Source organism: Pristiophorus japonicus, chromosome 13, assembly GCF_044704955.1.
Source record: "Pristiophorus japonicus isolate sPriJap1 chromosome 13, sPriJap1.hap1, whole genome shotgun sequence".
NCBI lineage: Eukaryota > Metazoa > Chordata > Chondrichthyes > Pristiophoridae > Pristiophorus > Pristiophorus japonicus.
In genome coordinates, this window is record NC_091989.1 from 153,372,703 (window position 1) to 153,390,115 (window position 17,413).

General features: G+C 47.4%; 1 protein-coding gene across 1 annotated transcript in view; it reads right to left on the reverse strand.

Moving 5' to 3' along the window:
- Positions 1-13,003: 13,003 nt before the first annotated feature.
- Positions 13,004-17,413, reverse strand: part of LOC139278203 (uncharacterized) — a 57,354-nt gene continuing 52,944 nt past the window's right edge. Inside the window, exons 10-11 of the mRNA XM_070896851.1 lie at positions 14,078-14,138; positions 13,004-13,129 (exon numbers count right to left, since the gene is read on the reverse strand). Of these exons, the coding sequence (XP_070752952.1) occupies positions 13,004-13,129; positions 14,078-14,138 (187 nt within the window). The remainder of the gene's footprint in view (positions 13,130-14,077; positions 14,139-17,413) is intronic.

A 17,413-nucleotide genomic window follows, 5' to 3' on the forward strand; every position in this document is an offset into this window, starting at 1 on the left:
CCAAAGATGCATACAAATCTGTCCAGGAATGCAAAGTGTTGAAAATAATTATTTCAATGTTTGGCAACACATTAACAGAAACTTTGGGCTAGACTTTTCACTTGGTGGCTAAGGCCGAAAAAAATGGGCCTTGTTCCAGCGATGCGGGACGTATCGCCTGTGCTGATCGCCGGCTCAAGGCCCATTTTTTTTTTGCGATTTTCCACTCGGCCTTAGCCAGCGATGTCAAATGGGCAATGTGATATCTTGGTGATCTCATGATCGCCCAAAGAAAACGGAAGTGAATGAAAAAAAAAGCTTCCCTAACAACGCAGTACTGCGCATGTGCAAGTTGATTTTTTTTCTCAGGTTGATGCTCCTTCCCGTGTTTTGAGAGGTCAAGGGTCTTCACACATGCTCAGAAGCTCTGTGTGGGTCTGGGAGAAAGAGAGAGAGAGAGAGAGAGAGAGAGGAGAAAGGAAGCAGGTATTTTGACCAACTGTTAAATCAGATAAATTTAAAGAATGGAGGGAGCTGCAGGAAAGCGAAGGGCCAAGCCCTTTAGCGAGGAGACCAATGAAGCCCGAGTGAACAGTGGCATGGGGTGGGCATGGGAAACCTCCACCCCGTGCATATCAGAGGATTTGGGCAGAGATTGCCGACGTGGTCATGCCGGCATCTAATGAAGCCCGGACACCGGACCAGTGCCGCAAAAAATGGAACAGTCTACTGGCGGCTGCAAGAGTAAGTTGAAATTTAAATTTAAAATCATCCATATTTATTATTTAATGTTGTATGGTAACTCTAACTAGAATCTGCAATGTTATCTTGTAATCTTTAAGCATGACGAAGTAACTAAATTAGGATTAAATTATGATCACATTTATGCACCACAACATAAATTTGAATGTTACACTATGAAATATCTTATTCCTATGCAATGTAGTGCAAACTTGTAATTGAACTTATAAATCTGTCAGTTCTAAATGTTTATTGCCAAATCCATCTGCTTATGGTGTGCAATGTTACCTTATCTATTACAGAAGAAGATATCCATCAACCAGTGAGAGCAACGCAGGACAGGCGGGGGCAGTGCCATGCTGCAGTCGCTCACCGCCTACGAGGAGCTTGCAGTGGCCTTGGTGGGGTCAGAAAGCCGTTCGGTCACAACCCGTGGTGTGGCCGAACCCACTCTAGAGTCACGTGAGTAATGAGAACTGTGCACTGTGCAATGTGTGAATCAAAGTAAATATTTGTTACACTGGTAATCCTATGCAATGATACTTTAATTTGATATATAATTGAGTTATACTATTGAGATGTACTATTGATCTTCAAATGAGGTCATGTTAGGCCTGGTGAGTGCTTGTGCATATGGGCTAATGGTAATGTTCTGAGTTCTTGAAAAATTGAAATGAATTGATTTGCATTGTTAAACGTTGTTTATAACTTCCATTTGTCTTTCAAAAGTCAACAAGTCTTGCTGGAGTCAACGGACAGGTCCACTGAGCAATCAGGAAACTCCCAGGAGGAAGAGGAGGAGCCAGTGCAGACTCCTGCTGCGGCTGTGCGTGAGCAGGAGGAGGAGGAGGAGGAACAGGAGATTTTTTTTGTGGGGGGGGGGGGGAACAACCTTCAGCCATCTCTTTTGAGACAGATGAGGCACCAGGACCAAGCGGTGTTCAGGTGGTGACGCCAAGGCGCGTGACCTCACGGCGGTACGGTCAGCGTGATATGCACTCGCCTGCCACAGAGGACCAGACGGAGGGCTTACTTTCCCTGTGCAGGGAGACGTTCGCGATTGGTCGTGACCTTATCCAGGGGTTCACGGGTTTCTCAGCCAATTGGAGCCAGTTCTCCACAACCTGGAGCGAGTTCTGCTCACGCTTCTCCAGCTGGTCTTCTAAGCAGTCACAGACTGCTCGGGAGATGTTGGAGGCGATCAGGGAGCAGACAGCCGCAACAAATGCCCTATGGCACACGTTGCTGGCTGGGCACGGCGCTGCACCCCAAGGTGTCGTGTACACTCGCAGCGAGACCCCAAGCACACAAGCGAGTACGGAGGACACAGTTCCTCCTGACTCGGAAGTAGAGCCTGAGGTTTCTGCTTCTGCTCCGTTACCTCCACCACAGCAGAAAGTCTTGCCATCCCACTCTGCACGACGTCTTGGTGTCAGTCTGCGTAGACCAAAACGGGTGGGTGGGGTGCGAACACGGCGTGGGACAGGATCTGGAGGGAAAGGTGACCGCAGGTAGGGAGGGGGGAGTGCTTCTCAATGGTTCACTTGTTTCTAAAATGTTCACTTCTTATTATCACTTTATTATTCTCTTGTTATTGTTACTAAATTGAGCACGTATTCAATACTTAAATATTCACTTGTTATCATTACTTAACTGTTCACTTTCCATTCTTTCTGAAATGGTCACTTGTTGTCATGACTGAAATGGTCACTTGTTATCATCACTGAAATGGTCACTTGTTCTTTAAAACTTAAATGTTCAATTTCTTCTTCTTCTTATGTTTTGGGGATTTTGAGGGAAGGGTGGGTTGGTGTGGGGTGTGGGTGTTGGAGGGAGGGTGTTGTTCATTAGTTCTTAAAAAAAAATTTGTTTCTTAATAAAAAAAATTTCGACAACTTTTGTGCCTTCTCTCTTAGTTACATAAGTTTTACAACGTACAGTTTTTCATGCATATTTGTTTGTTTATTCTGTTTCCCCACGGAAATGAAACTTTTGATTAACCGTAACTGTAATTGAACATTTAAATATCAACAATAATAGTTCATGCGAAGCGTTCATTAATGAGCTGCTGCCGCAAAAGCTTAGCGGCCGTGTAACTGGCACTGGCTACCGGTCTTCGGGAAAGGTGAGGTGGTACCGGTGCTGGATCGCCAGGCTGATTAAGCTCCCCTATGTCCTCGCCCGCGTCCTCTCCCGTCTGTTCCTCATCTTCATCTTCGCCGGCTGCCTCTTCTGTCTCATCTCCTTCTGGAGGTGGACCTGCAGCATGATCTGGCATTATTTGTCCTCTCTTTATAGCTAGGTTATGCAGCATGCAACACACCACAATAAACTCTGCTACCTGATCAGGGTGGTACTGGAGGCTGCCTCCGGAATGATCCAGACACCCGAAGCGCTGCTTTAGGACTCCAATTGTCTTTTCAACGATGTTGCGAGTCGCTATGTGACTTTCATTATACCGTGTCTATGCTTCAGTGACAGGATTACACAGAGCGGTCATGAGCCAACTTGCAAGCCCGTATCCTTTATCCCCCAGCATCCAACTGCGACCTTCTGGCTGATTGGCAAACAAGTCAGGAATAGCACTCTCACGTAAGATGTGCGCATCATGGATGCTGCCAGGAAATGTAGCATTTACTGTCAGAATTGTTTGATTGTGGTCGACAACAAGCTGCACATTTAAAGAGTGGAACCCCTTTCTGTTACGAAACACCTCTGCGTTCGTTAAGGGTGCTTTCAGGGCAATGCACGTGCAGTCTATTGCTCCCTGCACCTTGGGGAAGTCTGCTATTCTCGAGAAACCCAAAGCCCTCTCAGTCTGTGCCTCCCAGGTCATTGGGAAGCTTATGAAGTCCATCCTGCGAGTGTAAAGGGCTTCAGTCACCTGTTGAATGCAGCAGTGTGTAGCGTGTCGAGAGATATGGCCGATGTCGCCAGCTGAAACCTGAAAGGATCCCGATGTGTAAGAGGCTAGGACAGCAGTAACCTTCACCTCAACGGACAGTGCGGTTCTGATGGTGCTGGAAGGCTGCAGATCATCCTTGACGAGTTGACATATCTCATCGATGACCTCCTTCTGGAATCGCAGCCTCCTAAGACAAGCATTTTCAGACAAGTTCAGGTAGGATTGCTTTTCCCAAGTACTTTCGTTGGCTATACGGTCTCCTCCTCTGTCTTCGTCTCCGTCTACGCATTACTCTGCCACCTCTTCGATTGATCCTTTCAGTAACCAGTGTGTGAGCAGTTGCAATTAAAGGCAGGGAAAGCATAGGCCCCATAATCACTATCATTAATTACTTTCACTAATTTTAATAATCTCTCTACTCTATACTCTCTAATCACTGTAGTCTGCCCTCTCTGTACCAGTCAGTTTGATAGGCCCCAACAATATCATTAAATAACTTCACTATGTAAAAGCTATAAATAAATAAATAAAAAAGCAACTATTTTTCAGCACTCTTTTGGGCCTTGCATTGGCCCAGCAAAGTGCATGATAGGTGCTGAAACTTGGGATGGGCCTTGTGTGGGCGATCAGCTCGGCGATCAAAGTGGAAACTTAGTTACCTGTTTTTCTAGCGATGTTTTGGGCCTAGTTTTCTCTTTTTGCTCAAAATGGGTGATAGAGGTCCATTTTGGGCGATAGATGGGCCATAGATGGGCGATGTGGAGTGAAAAGTCTAGCCCTTTACATGAACATTGGCTAAAACACCCAAGTGCTTAACGTTGTGTGTTGTTAGTTGGTATGATTGGACTAGGATGAGGGTGAGTGTGAGGGATAGCTAGTGAGATGGGAAGTAGATAAAGAGAGAGGGATGGGTGGAGGTGCAAGGTAAATTGGTGTGAGTAAGGATGTGTAGGAGTAGGGAAGGCAGTGTGATGGGGATCTTGTGGTGTCCCTGCACCGTCCTACAAATTCACACAAAGCATGTACTGCAGACACAGTCACTACGTGACCTTAACCTTTATTCCCAGGACCAAGGAGTCTGACCCTGGGTGGGACCTCCCCTTTTATACCTGGAAACCCAGGTGAGGAGTGTCTCCCACAAGTTCACCCCCTGTGGTCAGGGTGTGCATTTCTAGGGTATACGTACAGTGTACAGGAGTTGCATGAAGGTTACAGTTACATGAAGATTACCGTTGCATGATGGTTACATACATGACATCACCTTCCCCCCCCCTACGTCTTTTTGTGTCAAAGGTTAAGTCTTTCAGGTGGTCAACGCTCTCTCGTGGAGCGCTGCAGTTGTGGCTGAGCCTCGGCATGTGTCTCTGTCACCTGAGGTGATTCCGGCCTGTCCGGCCTGTCCGCAGGGACTGTGCATGCTGCGGATTGTCCTCATTGCTCGTCCACTGGCGGTGGTGTGGGTGACATCTCCTGCTCTTCTTCAGGTTCCTCCGTGTCTATGCTGAAAGATTTCTTTACTTAGTCCAAGTGTTTCCGGCCCATTGCTTAGTCTGACCACTATTCCCTTCTTTGCCAATTACTGTGCCTTCAAGCCACTTGGGTCCCAAAGCATGGTTAAGAACAAATACCGGGTCATCCATTTCTATACACCTCCCCCTTGAGTTTTGATTATGGAACTCAGTTTGGGACTGGCGCTTACCCTCAACAATGTCTGCCAGGGCTGGGTGAATGAGGGACAGCCGCGTTTTAAGCATGCATTTCATGAGGAGTTCCGCTGGCGGGACTCCCGTGAACGAGTACGGGCGGGACCTGTAGGCCAGCAGGAGACGCGATAGGCAGTACTGAAGGGAGGGTCCTTGGATGCGTAGCATGCCCTGTTTTATGTCTTGGACCGCACGTTCCGCCTGGCCATTGAAGCCGTTGAACGGCGCTGTCCGGACGTGTTTGATACCATTGCCCGACATAAACTCCTGGAATTAATGGCTGGTGAAACACAGGCCATTGTCACTGACCAGGATGTCCGGCAAGCCGTGGGGCACGAAAACTGTACGCAGATTCTCCACAGTGATGGATGTCATGCAAGAGTTCAATATGATGCACTCGATCCATTTCGAGTATGCATCGACAACGATCAGGAACATTTTCCCCATGAACGGGCCCGCATAGTCTACGTGAATACGTGACCATGGTGGGCCAGGGCCACGGGCTGAGTGGGGCCTCCCTGGGGGCATTGCCCAGCTGGGCACAGGTCGTGCATCTGCGAACCCAGTGTTCCAGGTCTGAGTCAATCCTCGGCCACCATACATGTGACCGGGCAATGGCCTTCATTAACACGATGCCAGAGTACACGCTGTGGAGTTCCCTGATGAATGCTTCCCTTCCTTTCTGGGGCATGACTACCCGGCTTCCCCATAGCAGGCAGTCGGCTTGGATGGAGAGCTTATCCATCCATCTCTGAAACGGTCTGACTTCCTCGGGGCACGCCCTGTGTGCGGGCGCCCAGTCCCCCGTCAGGACACATTTCTTTATCATGGATAGGAGGGGGGCCCTGTTGGTCCAGAGTTTGATCTGACGGGCTGTGATGGGGCAGCATGCAGTGTCAAAAGCCTCAACGGCCATGACCATCTCAGCGCTCTGCTCCGACGCCCCCTCGGTGGTGGCCAGTGGGAGCCTGCTGAGCGCGTCAGTGCAATATTTGGTGCCTGGCCGGTGCCGTATGGTGTAGTCATACGCAGCCAGCGTGAGGGCCCATCGCTGTATGCAAGCTGACGCATTGGCATTGACAGCCTTGCTGTCGGACAACAGGGATGTTAACGGATTGTGGTCCATTTCTAGCTCGAACCGTCTACCGAAAAGGTACTGGTGCATCCTTTTCACACCGTAAACACAAGCGAGTGCTTCCTTTTCGACCATGCCGTATCCACGCTCTGCCTGGGAGAGCGACCTGGATGCATAAGCCACCGGTTGGAGTCAGCCGTCATCATTACCCTGCTGCAAAACACACCCAACCCCGTAGGATGATGCATCGCACGTTAAAACCAGTTTTTACAGGGGTCATACAAAGTCAACAGTTTGTTAGAACACAGCAGGTTCCTCACCTTATTGAAAGCCCGTTCTTGACATTCACAAACTTTACGCAGGAGCATGTGTAACGGCTCCAACAATGTGCTTAAGTTCGGCAGAAAGTTCCCGAAATAGTTCAAAAGTCCCAGGAATGATCGCAACTCCAACGTGTTGCTGGGCCTGGGCGCCCGGCGGATCACCTCCGTTTTTGATTCAGTGGGCCGGATCCCGTCTGCGGCAACCCTCCTGCCTAAAAACTCGACCTCTGGAGCCAAAAACACACACTTGGCCTTTTTCAGCTGCAAGCCTACCCGGTCCAGTCGGCATAGCACCTCCTCCAGGTTGTGGAGGTGTTCCTCGGTGTCTCGACCCGTTATAAGGATGTCGTCTTGGAATACGATTGTTCCAGGAATGGATTTGAGCAAGCTTTCCATGTTTCTCTGAACGATAGCTGCCACTGAACGAATGCCAAACGGACACCTGTTGTAGACAAATAATCCCTTGTGCGTCGTGATGGTGGTCAGAAGCTTGGATTCCTCAGCCAGTTCCTGAGTCATGTAGGCCGAAGTGAGGTCCAGCTTCGTGAACAGCTTGCCACCTGCCAGCGTGGCAAAAAGGTCCTCCGCTCTCGGGAGCGGGTATTGGTCTTGCAGCGACACTCGGTTGATGGTGGCTTTGTAGTCGTCACAAATCCTGACCGAGCCATCTGCTTTAAGGACAGGAACGATGGGACATGCCAAGTCGCTGAATTCAACGGCCGAAATTATGCCCTCTCTGAGCAGCCTGTCCAATTCACTTTCAATTTTCTCACGCATCACATACGGCACCGCTCTGGCTTTGTGGTGCACTGGTCTGGTGTCCGGAGTGATGCGTATCACTACTTTAGTGCCCTTGAACGTTCCAACACTGGGTTGAAACAGTGACCCGAATTTTTGTAGGACCTGTGAGCATGCACTTCGCTCCACAGATGAAATGGCGTGCACATCCCCCCATTTCCAATTCATCTCGGCTAGCCAACTCCTCCCCAAGTGCGCGGGGCCATTTCCCTGGACGATCCAGAGTGGCAGCCGGGTCTGTGATCCATTATGTGTTACCACCAAGTTTGCACTGCCTAGCACTGGGATGATCTCTTTGGTGTACGTCCGTAGCTGCGTGTAAATGCGTTCCAGTTTGGGCCTGCTAGCTCTGTGTGGCCATCGTCTCTCATAGGCACTCATAAGTGACTGGCTAGCTCCCATATCCAGCTCCATGCGCACCGGGATGCCATTCAATAAAACTTTCATCCTCATGGGTGGCGTTTTGGTGTATGAGCTGTGGACATCAGCCGCATGAACCCGCTGAACTTCAGCATTCATGGCTTTTCCCCAGGCATCATCTGCATTGCAGACCCCTCGTCTGGTTCCTCTGTCTTGCAGATTAGCCTCGCTACAGCCTTTTTGCACATTCACTGACGTTACAAATCTTACAGGTATATTGCTGAAACCTGCAGCTTTTCACAGTATGTCTAACTCCGTACGTCCAGCATGAGCTGAGATTGTTGTTAACAAAAGGACTGTTACCAGGCATTCCTCTCTGATTGCCCATTTGGTTGTTTCTAAGCACTCTGATGGTGGGTGTTAATGGTCCCATCGCGGGACGCATTGTTCCTTGTGATGGCGTAAATTGCCGATCCCCTTTCCATTGTCCCTGTTGCAGGCTCACCCTAGAGTCTGTTGCTGCCTGGGCAGTTTCGAAATGCCTTTGCCTGCCTGCGGGGTCCCTAGTCGCGTTCACCATGTTAACTCCCTGGTCCATCACCACATTGGGACCAGGGCTGCACGCGTAAATTAGCTTGGTCTCTTCTTCCCCTACCATGAAGATCTGAGCTATCAACGCCGCGCCTTCTAAAGTCAAGTCCTTAGCCTCTATGAGCTTCCTGAAAATCCCGGCATGATTAATGCCCTCAATGAAGAAATCCCTTAGCATCTCCCCCCTGCAGGCGTCTGTGAACTTACAGAGACTGGACAAGCGCCGCAGGTCCGCAACGAAGTCCGAGATGTTTTGTCCCTCCCGACGCCGGTGTGTAGAACCGGTGCCGGGCTACTCGCCGGCTTGAGATGCTCATTGATCAGCTGGCTGAGCTCTTCAAAGGACTTGTCCGCTGGCTTTTGGGGTGCGAGCAGGTCTTTCATCAGTGCATACTTCTGTGTTCTGCAGCTGGTCAGTAGATGCACCCTCCGTTTGTCAGCCACTGTCGCTCCCAGCCAGTCCTTCGTGACAAAGCTCTGCTGGAGTCTCTCCACGAAGTCGTCCCAGTCCTCACCCACACAGTAACATTCCTCTCTGCTACCGGTGGCCATCCTCGTGGTTCGGTGATTCCCATTTCTCGTCGCCAAATGTGGTGTCCCTACACCATCCTACAAATTCACACGAGGCATGTACTGCAGACACAGTCACTACGTGACCTTAACCTTTATTCCCAAGACCAAGGAGTCTGACCCTGGGTGGAACCTCCCCTTTTATACCTGGAAACCCAGGTGAGGAGTGTCCCCCACAAGTTCACCCCCTGTGGTCAGCGTGTGCATTTCTAGGGTATAAGTACAGTGTACAGGAGTTGCATGAAGGTTACAGTTACATGAAGATTACCGTTGCATGATGGTTACATACATGACAGATCTGATGAGTGGCATAGCAGGATGAATGTGGCTTTGCAGTAACGTTTCGTGATCTACTGAGATCATGGACAGATTTGTGCCACTGCAACCTGGTCCTCCTGACCACATCCCTGCTTGTGTCCTCCTGTGCAATGTGCAACCAGGCTGCATTGGTCTCCTGGGGAGTTGTCTTCCACCCATTGGAAAGGAAGAGAACCTCCCTGTGTGTCTCTAAGAATATGGAGGGAGTCATGGGAGAGCCTGGGTGCAGCCGTGCACCTTAGTGCAGTGCTTGTCAGTGTATGCAGCACTTCAATGCTGTAGAACACTGACAGCACAACTGTCAAAATCAATTTGGACATAGTCCCTTTAAAGAAACTGGCTGATGACGCGTCATCAAATAACATAATCAGACCCACTTCCTTTTAATTGGCTGGAAAACCTCGCTGAACGGGCTTAACAAGCCCAATCAACAGAAAATCACTTCTACACAGTGGGATGGAGGCAGCACAGCAGCTTCAGAGCTCGCCACTGACCCCGGCCGAACCAAACCCGCCTTGGTAGGCGAAATTGCGGCTGTTTACTTTGTTTCTCTCTTCACACTTGCTGCCTGATCTGCTGAATATTTCTAGCATTTCCTGTTGTTACCTAGTCTTAGGGCTAGAAGTTTAGTGTATTTGCGTCTCCCATTAGCACCTCTAGAGGGGTGCTAATGGGGCACAAATGCCTTACCGCCTGGGCACAGGGCTGGCAACAACTGCCGCCATATTGGGCGGGAGTTTAGTGGCGACGCTATGGCTTTGCGCCCTGATCTCCTGCGCCTGGAGATTGTGACTCCATTAGCGCCCCGGCATTGAAATTTACTTTCGCCCCCTGCAGCAGCGCTGGGCGAAAGTACCAACAGCTGCAGGGGACACGGATCAGGTGGGCAGCCGCTACTGGGGTGAAAAGTAAAGGCGAGGTGGCCGGGGGCGGGGAACGTACCTTGTGTTTCCCACTGCTACTTCATTTTCTTCACAGGTCCTAGCCGCGATCGCCCAGCCCGCCTCACTGCTTGAGTACCGGGCTGATCGCACAGCACCCCCACTCCATGATGGTCCAGGTAGGTCCGTTTTCCTTCGGCAGAGGGAAGAGCCCCTCGCACACGGCAGCATTGCACGTCCCAACATGCAGCGCTGCTGAGGTGTCCACCTCATTAGTGCCCCGGAAGGAAGCGGAGTGCTTGATTTAGTGGTAACCCGAATTTCTCGAGAGGGATGGGATTTCCGCACCTGATGCCAAGTCTCACACCTCCCGAATGTTACCGCCCCCAAACGGGGCGATAATGAATTTAACCCCCTTAGTATTTTAATATCTAAATGTTTATTATTTGTGATCTGGTGACTCATGCAGGTTTATCTGATAACCTAGTTCATAAATTTGGATTTTTAGCCAACACAATTCAGCAGCAGGAAGATTCAACAACAAACTTGATTAGTCAAAAAAATAAATTGCTTTGCAGTATATTAATTATGGGTCCTCTAGGAAATGACAGTCAATGCCATTTGAGGCTTGAAATTTTAACATCATATTGGTTTGTTTTCCATATCAGCTGCTACTTAACCTCATGGGAAGGCTTGATGTTGGAAAATTTCCGAAAAAGTCACAAAGTCTAATTGCTTGACATTTGTTGACAGTTATTATACTGACTAAAATTCTACTTGTTAAACTTGTCAATTAGCGTAAACTGGCAAGACAAGAGTAAATGGCCTAAAAATTCAATAAGGTCTGAAAACGGGAGCGAGTATTGCGATGCACGATTAGCCCAAGTCCGATGCAGGCAGCACACAAACTTCGTGCTGCCTGCTAATTAAAATAATTACAGCAGTAAGGAAGCGCTAAACGCATTGTTCAGTGGCTTAGCAGCGCAGCAGGGAGCCCAAGTTTGTGCAAGGCTAGCACCAATTAAAGCTAGCCTGCACTTCTTAAAGGCAACCTGCACCTCTTAAAGGGAAGGTGCATTCTGGCATCAGCAGGCGGTGAAAGTGTCTGGGAAACAGACTGAGGAGCAAGAAAACTGAGTGATGGCGCAACATGGCAGAGAGAGCTCCCAGATTTTCAGACACATCATGGTGGCCTAGGTGCAAGAGATGCACAGGAGAAGGGAGGTCCTCTATCCACAGGGGGCCAGCAGGCCAGGCAGTAAAACTACAAGACCAGATAGCCATTGTGGTCAAAGGGAGCAGTGTATCCCCGAGGACCTGGATGCAGTGCTGCAAGAGTTTAATGAATTCACACGAGTGGTCACGGTCAGTGAATGCATCATCAAATGCCATATCCCACAAACTACAGCACTAGTCTCATACACTGCTCCATTCACTCACCCCCATTACTCACCGACCAACAATCTCTTTCAGTCACGACTCATACTTCACATTCAAATGCTCCATCTCACTCTCACACACACTTAGCACTGCTGTAAGCCTCACACCCACATCTCACAGTACCAGCTATTCAACCATGACAGCCACATCAGCCAAACACAGTGAACCACACTCACTGCCACACTTCCCTCTCTCTTGCAGGACAAGGTGGCACACAACCGGAGGCAGCTGCAGCTAACTGGAAGGGGACAGGCACGTCTCCAAAACCTGACCACGCTCAAGGAGATGGTGCTCGCCATAATTGGAGTGACCATGACTGAGGCCGTGGCCAGCGGCGGCGCTAAAAGCATTGAAGATGACAGTATGCTCATACCTCATCCTCCTTCTCACATCCCATTTCCTTCTCATCCCACAATCTCTTCTGACTTACCACAAGCCTATCCTTATGACTTTCTCATTTCAGAGACCCAAGAAAGCCAACCTGGCCAGCCAGGGGTGCAAGAGGAAGAGGACGATGAGAGTGGTGATGAAGAAAAAGCACCATCACTCGATCTGACACTAGCAGCCACCAATCATCTGCAGTCTCCCCCACTGAAAGTCAGCAGCCTTCCACCAGCTCTACTGCAGCCACTGGGCTGGCACTTAGTAGGAGCACGAGGACGGACAAAGGCACACTGAAGACAGGCACTAAGGGAATGCACACGTGTGATTAGTTGACTTTGTTAGGTTATATCAGATGAATTGATTGATAAAGTTGGATTGGAATGTTTCTTTTGTGGTGACTTTTATTTCAGCATAGTGGCTGTGATGGTCAACAACAGAGGGAAGGTAACGTGTGGGACTAATGTCGAATAGGGAATTAGGGTTGCGTTCACTGGTACCACAGTCGGATAATGCGATCATGGAAAGCCTGGGCAGAAAGGGGCTGTGTGCGTTGCCTCCTCTCTTCCACTTTTCCTCCTCCTCTTCCTTCTCCACCTCCTCCTCCTCCATTGCTGGTCACCGTATGCTTGATGCCCTTTGGTGGCGAGGTTGTGCAGCATGCGGCAGCCCATGGCAAACCTTAAGACGTACTGTGGTGAGCACTGCAGGGCTCCTCCAGGAAGCGTTGTTTAAAGATGCCAATGGTCTGCTCTATCAGATTCCATGTGGCACCATGGCTTTCGTTATATGCATGCTGCCCATGTGTCGTTGGGTAGCGCAGTGGGGTCATGAGCCAGGTGGTCAGCAGATAGTCCATGTCGTCCAGTAGCCACCCTCTGGTTTGTTGTGGTGACTCAAATGTTAATGGTACAGCAGACTGTTGCAAAATGAAGGCATTATGCTGCTGCCGGGATAACGAGCATTAACTTGCATGATGCGCTGAGTATGGTTGCACACCAGCTGGACGTTGAGGGAGTGAATCCCTTCTGATTGCGGTTCATCTCCGAATTGAGATTCGGCGTCTGCAAAACGACATGTGTGAAGTCAATGTCACCTACACCATGGGGTAGCCTGCTATCCTGGCGAAGCCTGTGCTTGCTCCACCTGCTTCTTTCTGGCAAGAGAGAATGAAATGTATTCAGCTCTCCTTGCATACAGAGCCTCACGCACTTCCCTTTTGCAGGAGTGGATGACAAACTGGAGGATGTTGCAGATGTCGCCTGCTCCAGCCTGAAAGGTGTCCGATGCGAAGAAGTTCAAGGTCACGATCACCCTTACAGCCACTGGCAATGCCATCCTCGCCCTGAACTGAGACTGCAGGTCTGCCTGCAGCAGGTGGCAGATTTCAGTGAGCACCTCCTTAGTAAAACAAAGACATTGCACACCCTGTTCGTCACTGAGGTTGCGGTAAGACAATTGTTCCATGAAAACCTTGGGTGGATATGGCCTCCTGATGAGAGCCCTTCTCCCCCTCCTCGTCCTGACTCTTCTAACAGCTTGCCCTGCTCTGTGTCACCTCTGCTCATTCTCCCTGTCAAGTTGCAGGCCAAGGGGGAATACAAGGGAGCTACAAAGTACTGCACCATATCTAGGATCAACTGGGCTGAGCCCTTGCAAATCAGTACCAATCCATGAGCACATGTCACACCACTCCTTGCAGACGTTAGGCAACTTTAAAGAAGTTTAGAAATCAGCAAACACTTCTACAAACTCACCAACAGCTAGTAGAAATCAATCCGCACCTAACTTGTAAGTAGTTGATGATTCCTTTAAATATCGCTGGTGAGGGTCCTTCATGCTGCTGAACGCATGTTCAGCTGGGCGAGGTTGAGGCAGGGCATTAACACCAGGATTGAGGTTGAAAATACCAGCGCTGGCGTCAAATCAGCATTACACGCTGATTGACTTCATGATCTGCCTGCTCTGCATATTAACGGCACCCCTCCCAGCACCGTCGCTAACGGCCTCACCAAAAAGGCATCCGGTTCCACCTGCATCAGAAGTGAGCGCGCACTGCTCACAAAACGGCACCTGTTGCGCAGAAAAACGGGATGCTGTGGAGCCGAATTTCTATCAGCTAGAACTACTGAAATGGATGAATTCAGAATCATTAATGTACAGTGCACCACTGGACTGATTAGATCAAAGGCATGGCAGAACGCAGCACCAAGGGTATTAAGTAGAAACAGTGGGGTTCTGCGTTCATTTAACTATACTGCACATAACATTACATATGCCATCTTTCCAAACTTTTCCTACACTGCCAGACTTAAACACTTGAAAACAATTTATCAAAACAATAATAATGATTGTATGGTATAGAGGTACTTGTAAGAAGAATTCAATGTATTGTTTTGCAAAGTATCAAGTGGTAAATTGAGCCGATGAAATAAAACTGGACAGCTATTTCCAAATTGCTTTGTAACATGCTGAAATTGTATTTTTCCACTGAGAATGATATAGGTGCAAACAAGCAGCTGTATGCCTGATCAGTTTGAATGTAATTTGGTTATTTGTATTTCAATTATTTTCAATGGGAGAGAGAAATATATATATAAACACACTCTTCAGCCACCATTAAAACAATGAAAAATAGTCTATCTTCAAAACAGATGACCAAAGCGGTAAATAATCACTAAAAATGTTTAATACTTGAATATTAAATTCAAGAGAATCAGAAATCTCAGCCTGTTTTCTGTCCTGCAAGGAAGTGAATTTAGAGAAGAAATCTCATTTTGGGCCAATTTTCTGCTACCCTATACTTATTTGAGTTGGAAACATTTTTCGTACTGTGTTGAAATCTATCAATTTACCTTAAGTGGCTCGATCGTTTCACCATAAATTTAACCATCCACCTGAAAAAGGGTTTAGTCTTATTCAGACTAGTCTTAGTCTGACAGAATGGATTTTTCCTCAAAACATAACATTGGCTTTCTAAAATAGTTTTTCTAAACTGTAGGTACATCAATGGTGAACCAAGGAATCTTGTGTGTAGTGTTGAATTGTAAAATGTTACGGCATAAATCCTCTCAGTGCTCGAACACCACTGCATTGCTTAAATATAGAATTGTTACAAAATATCCTTGTTAAAACTGATGGTTATGAGAAATAGGTCTGGATTCTCCTCTTCTTGATGGAATAGCAGTGGAATGGGATTCCCATCTACCACGTTGACCCTTCTGTAACCTCAAACCATTTTCCAGGATCAAAGGTTATTTGTTATCCAGGGCACAATCCCCACCACCAAGATAGAGCTCGCTGCTGCAAGGCCACAGAATTCTGGCAGTGCTGCAATGAAATTACAATGAAATACCGAGAATGGTAGCATTGCGGTTAAACTACGGGACTAGTATTCCAGAAGCTTGGACTAATGATCCAGAGACATAAGTGCAAATCCCACCATGGCAGCTGGGGAATTTAAATTCAGTTAAATAAATAAATCTGCAATTTTTAAAAAGTTAGTAGCAGTAATGGTGATCATATAATTAACTACCGGATTGTCGTAAAAAACAATCTGGTTATCCTTTAGGGAAGGAAATTAGCTGTCCTTACCCGGTCTGGCCTACATGTGACTCCAGACCCAGAGCAATATGGTTGACTCTTAACTGCCTTCTGAAATGGCCTAGCAAGCCACTCAATTGTCTCACCATCACCTTCTCAAGGGAAATTAGGCTTGGGCAATAAATGCTGGCTTTCCCAACAACGTCCACATTCCATGAATAATTTTTTTTAAACTGCCATTGCAGCACCTGGAGAAAGAGGGATTTTAAAGCGGATGGAAAAACCACGAAGAGGCATTTTTTAGACTGGGGAAGGTGGATTTTTGAGACCTATGTGGAGGAAGAGGAGGCCAATACTCGACCCTTTCCCAGCACACAGTGACTCTGGGACTTCCTGCCACTACCCCAGGGATTATTGTTACCTTTCCTTGGTAACAGCAGTGATAATCAGGAAATGAAGTGGCTTGCTTGACCCACTTCCCTGGCAGTATTTATGTGCAGTGAGCAAGGTAGAGGAGGTCAACAGCTGTCCCGGTGGGGAAGGGAATTTCAGGTTGGAGTGGGAACGTGGCAGTCGGCCTTATCACCTGATTTTTCCCCATTTGGGTAGAGTAGTAGAGGAAAGTTCAATCCATAATGTCTATGCTTGTGAAAAAGTACAGTATAAACACCAGTCTACATTAATATGTAAATACAGGAACCACATTAGTAAAGGTCATACATTAAACAGATAATTCCAGAAATGTTTCCTGTTTATTAATAATCTTCAGTTCTAAAAGTCAATTGTTACAAATAAACAAATGACAAATCTAAAGTGGAAAACTGACTGACATGTACTAGTTTTAACAGTTAGGGTAGAAATATTCTTTTAACCATAGCCCAGATTGCACTGGCAAGTTAGGCACCATATAGAATGGGAAGGAAAGTTCATCATAACCAACACAAAAATGACACAGAGCAATAAAGTGAGCAATGCAAATCTTTTATTCCAAACTATATTAAGAAATAACTTTCAAAAATGGGAAAATACCCGGACCATGAACTGAAGTTCAGTTCAAAATATAAGTTGCAATTTTAAGAAAAATGCACGTCACGAGAAATTCTTGTATGCAACAACATTTAGTGAAGTGTCCTGCGGGTGAGCTGTTATTGGGAACACGTTAGTCACTGTAACCCCATGTATTCAGTAAGTATTTCACGGTGCGGTGTTTTCTTTCGTACAGTTGTTCACTAGATTAATATTAGACATGATTCTCAACTAATGATTGAAATATTTTTTGAAAATTCTGCTTCTCCGTGAAACTTAATGCAACCAGTCAGTGAAAGTCATTATATTCTTTGAGTCACACTTCAAAGCACTTTGCACAATTCAAAACAGGCCAACTTCCAAAGTGAAGGTAGAACCAATATGGAATAGAATTACACTAGCACATGTATCTGTATTGAAATGGGATTCTAGAGCACATCTAAACTGATCTCGGTAATGCAATGACCTACCACCAAAATCAGAAAATGCACCAAATCTTCCCTTACAGTTCACATTATTCAAATCAATTAACCAATACTGCACCTTGAAAGGAAAATCCTCATTGTCCATAACACAACCAGGAAATTCCAACACTAGTCACTTGCATTCTATTTAGAATCTTAAGCCATTAATTATCATACCACTGTTAAGGTATGATTTCTAGCACACACCAAGTTTGAGATGAATTGTGTGCAAACACCATTCATTTGCTAATGAGAGGTCAGTTTGGTTACACCCTGCTGTGTTTATGGATTATGCATTGGCATCATGAGTAAACT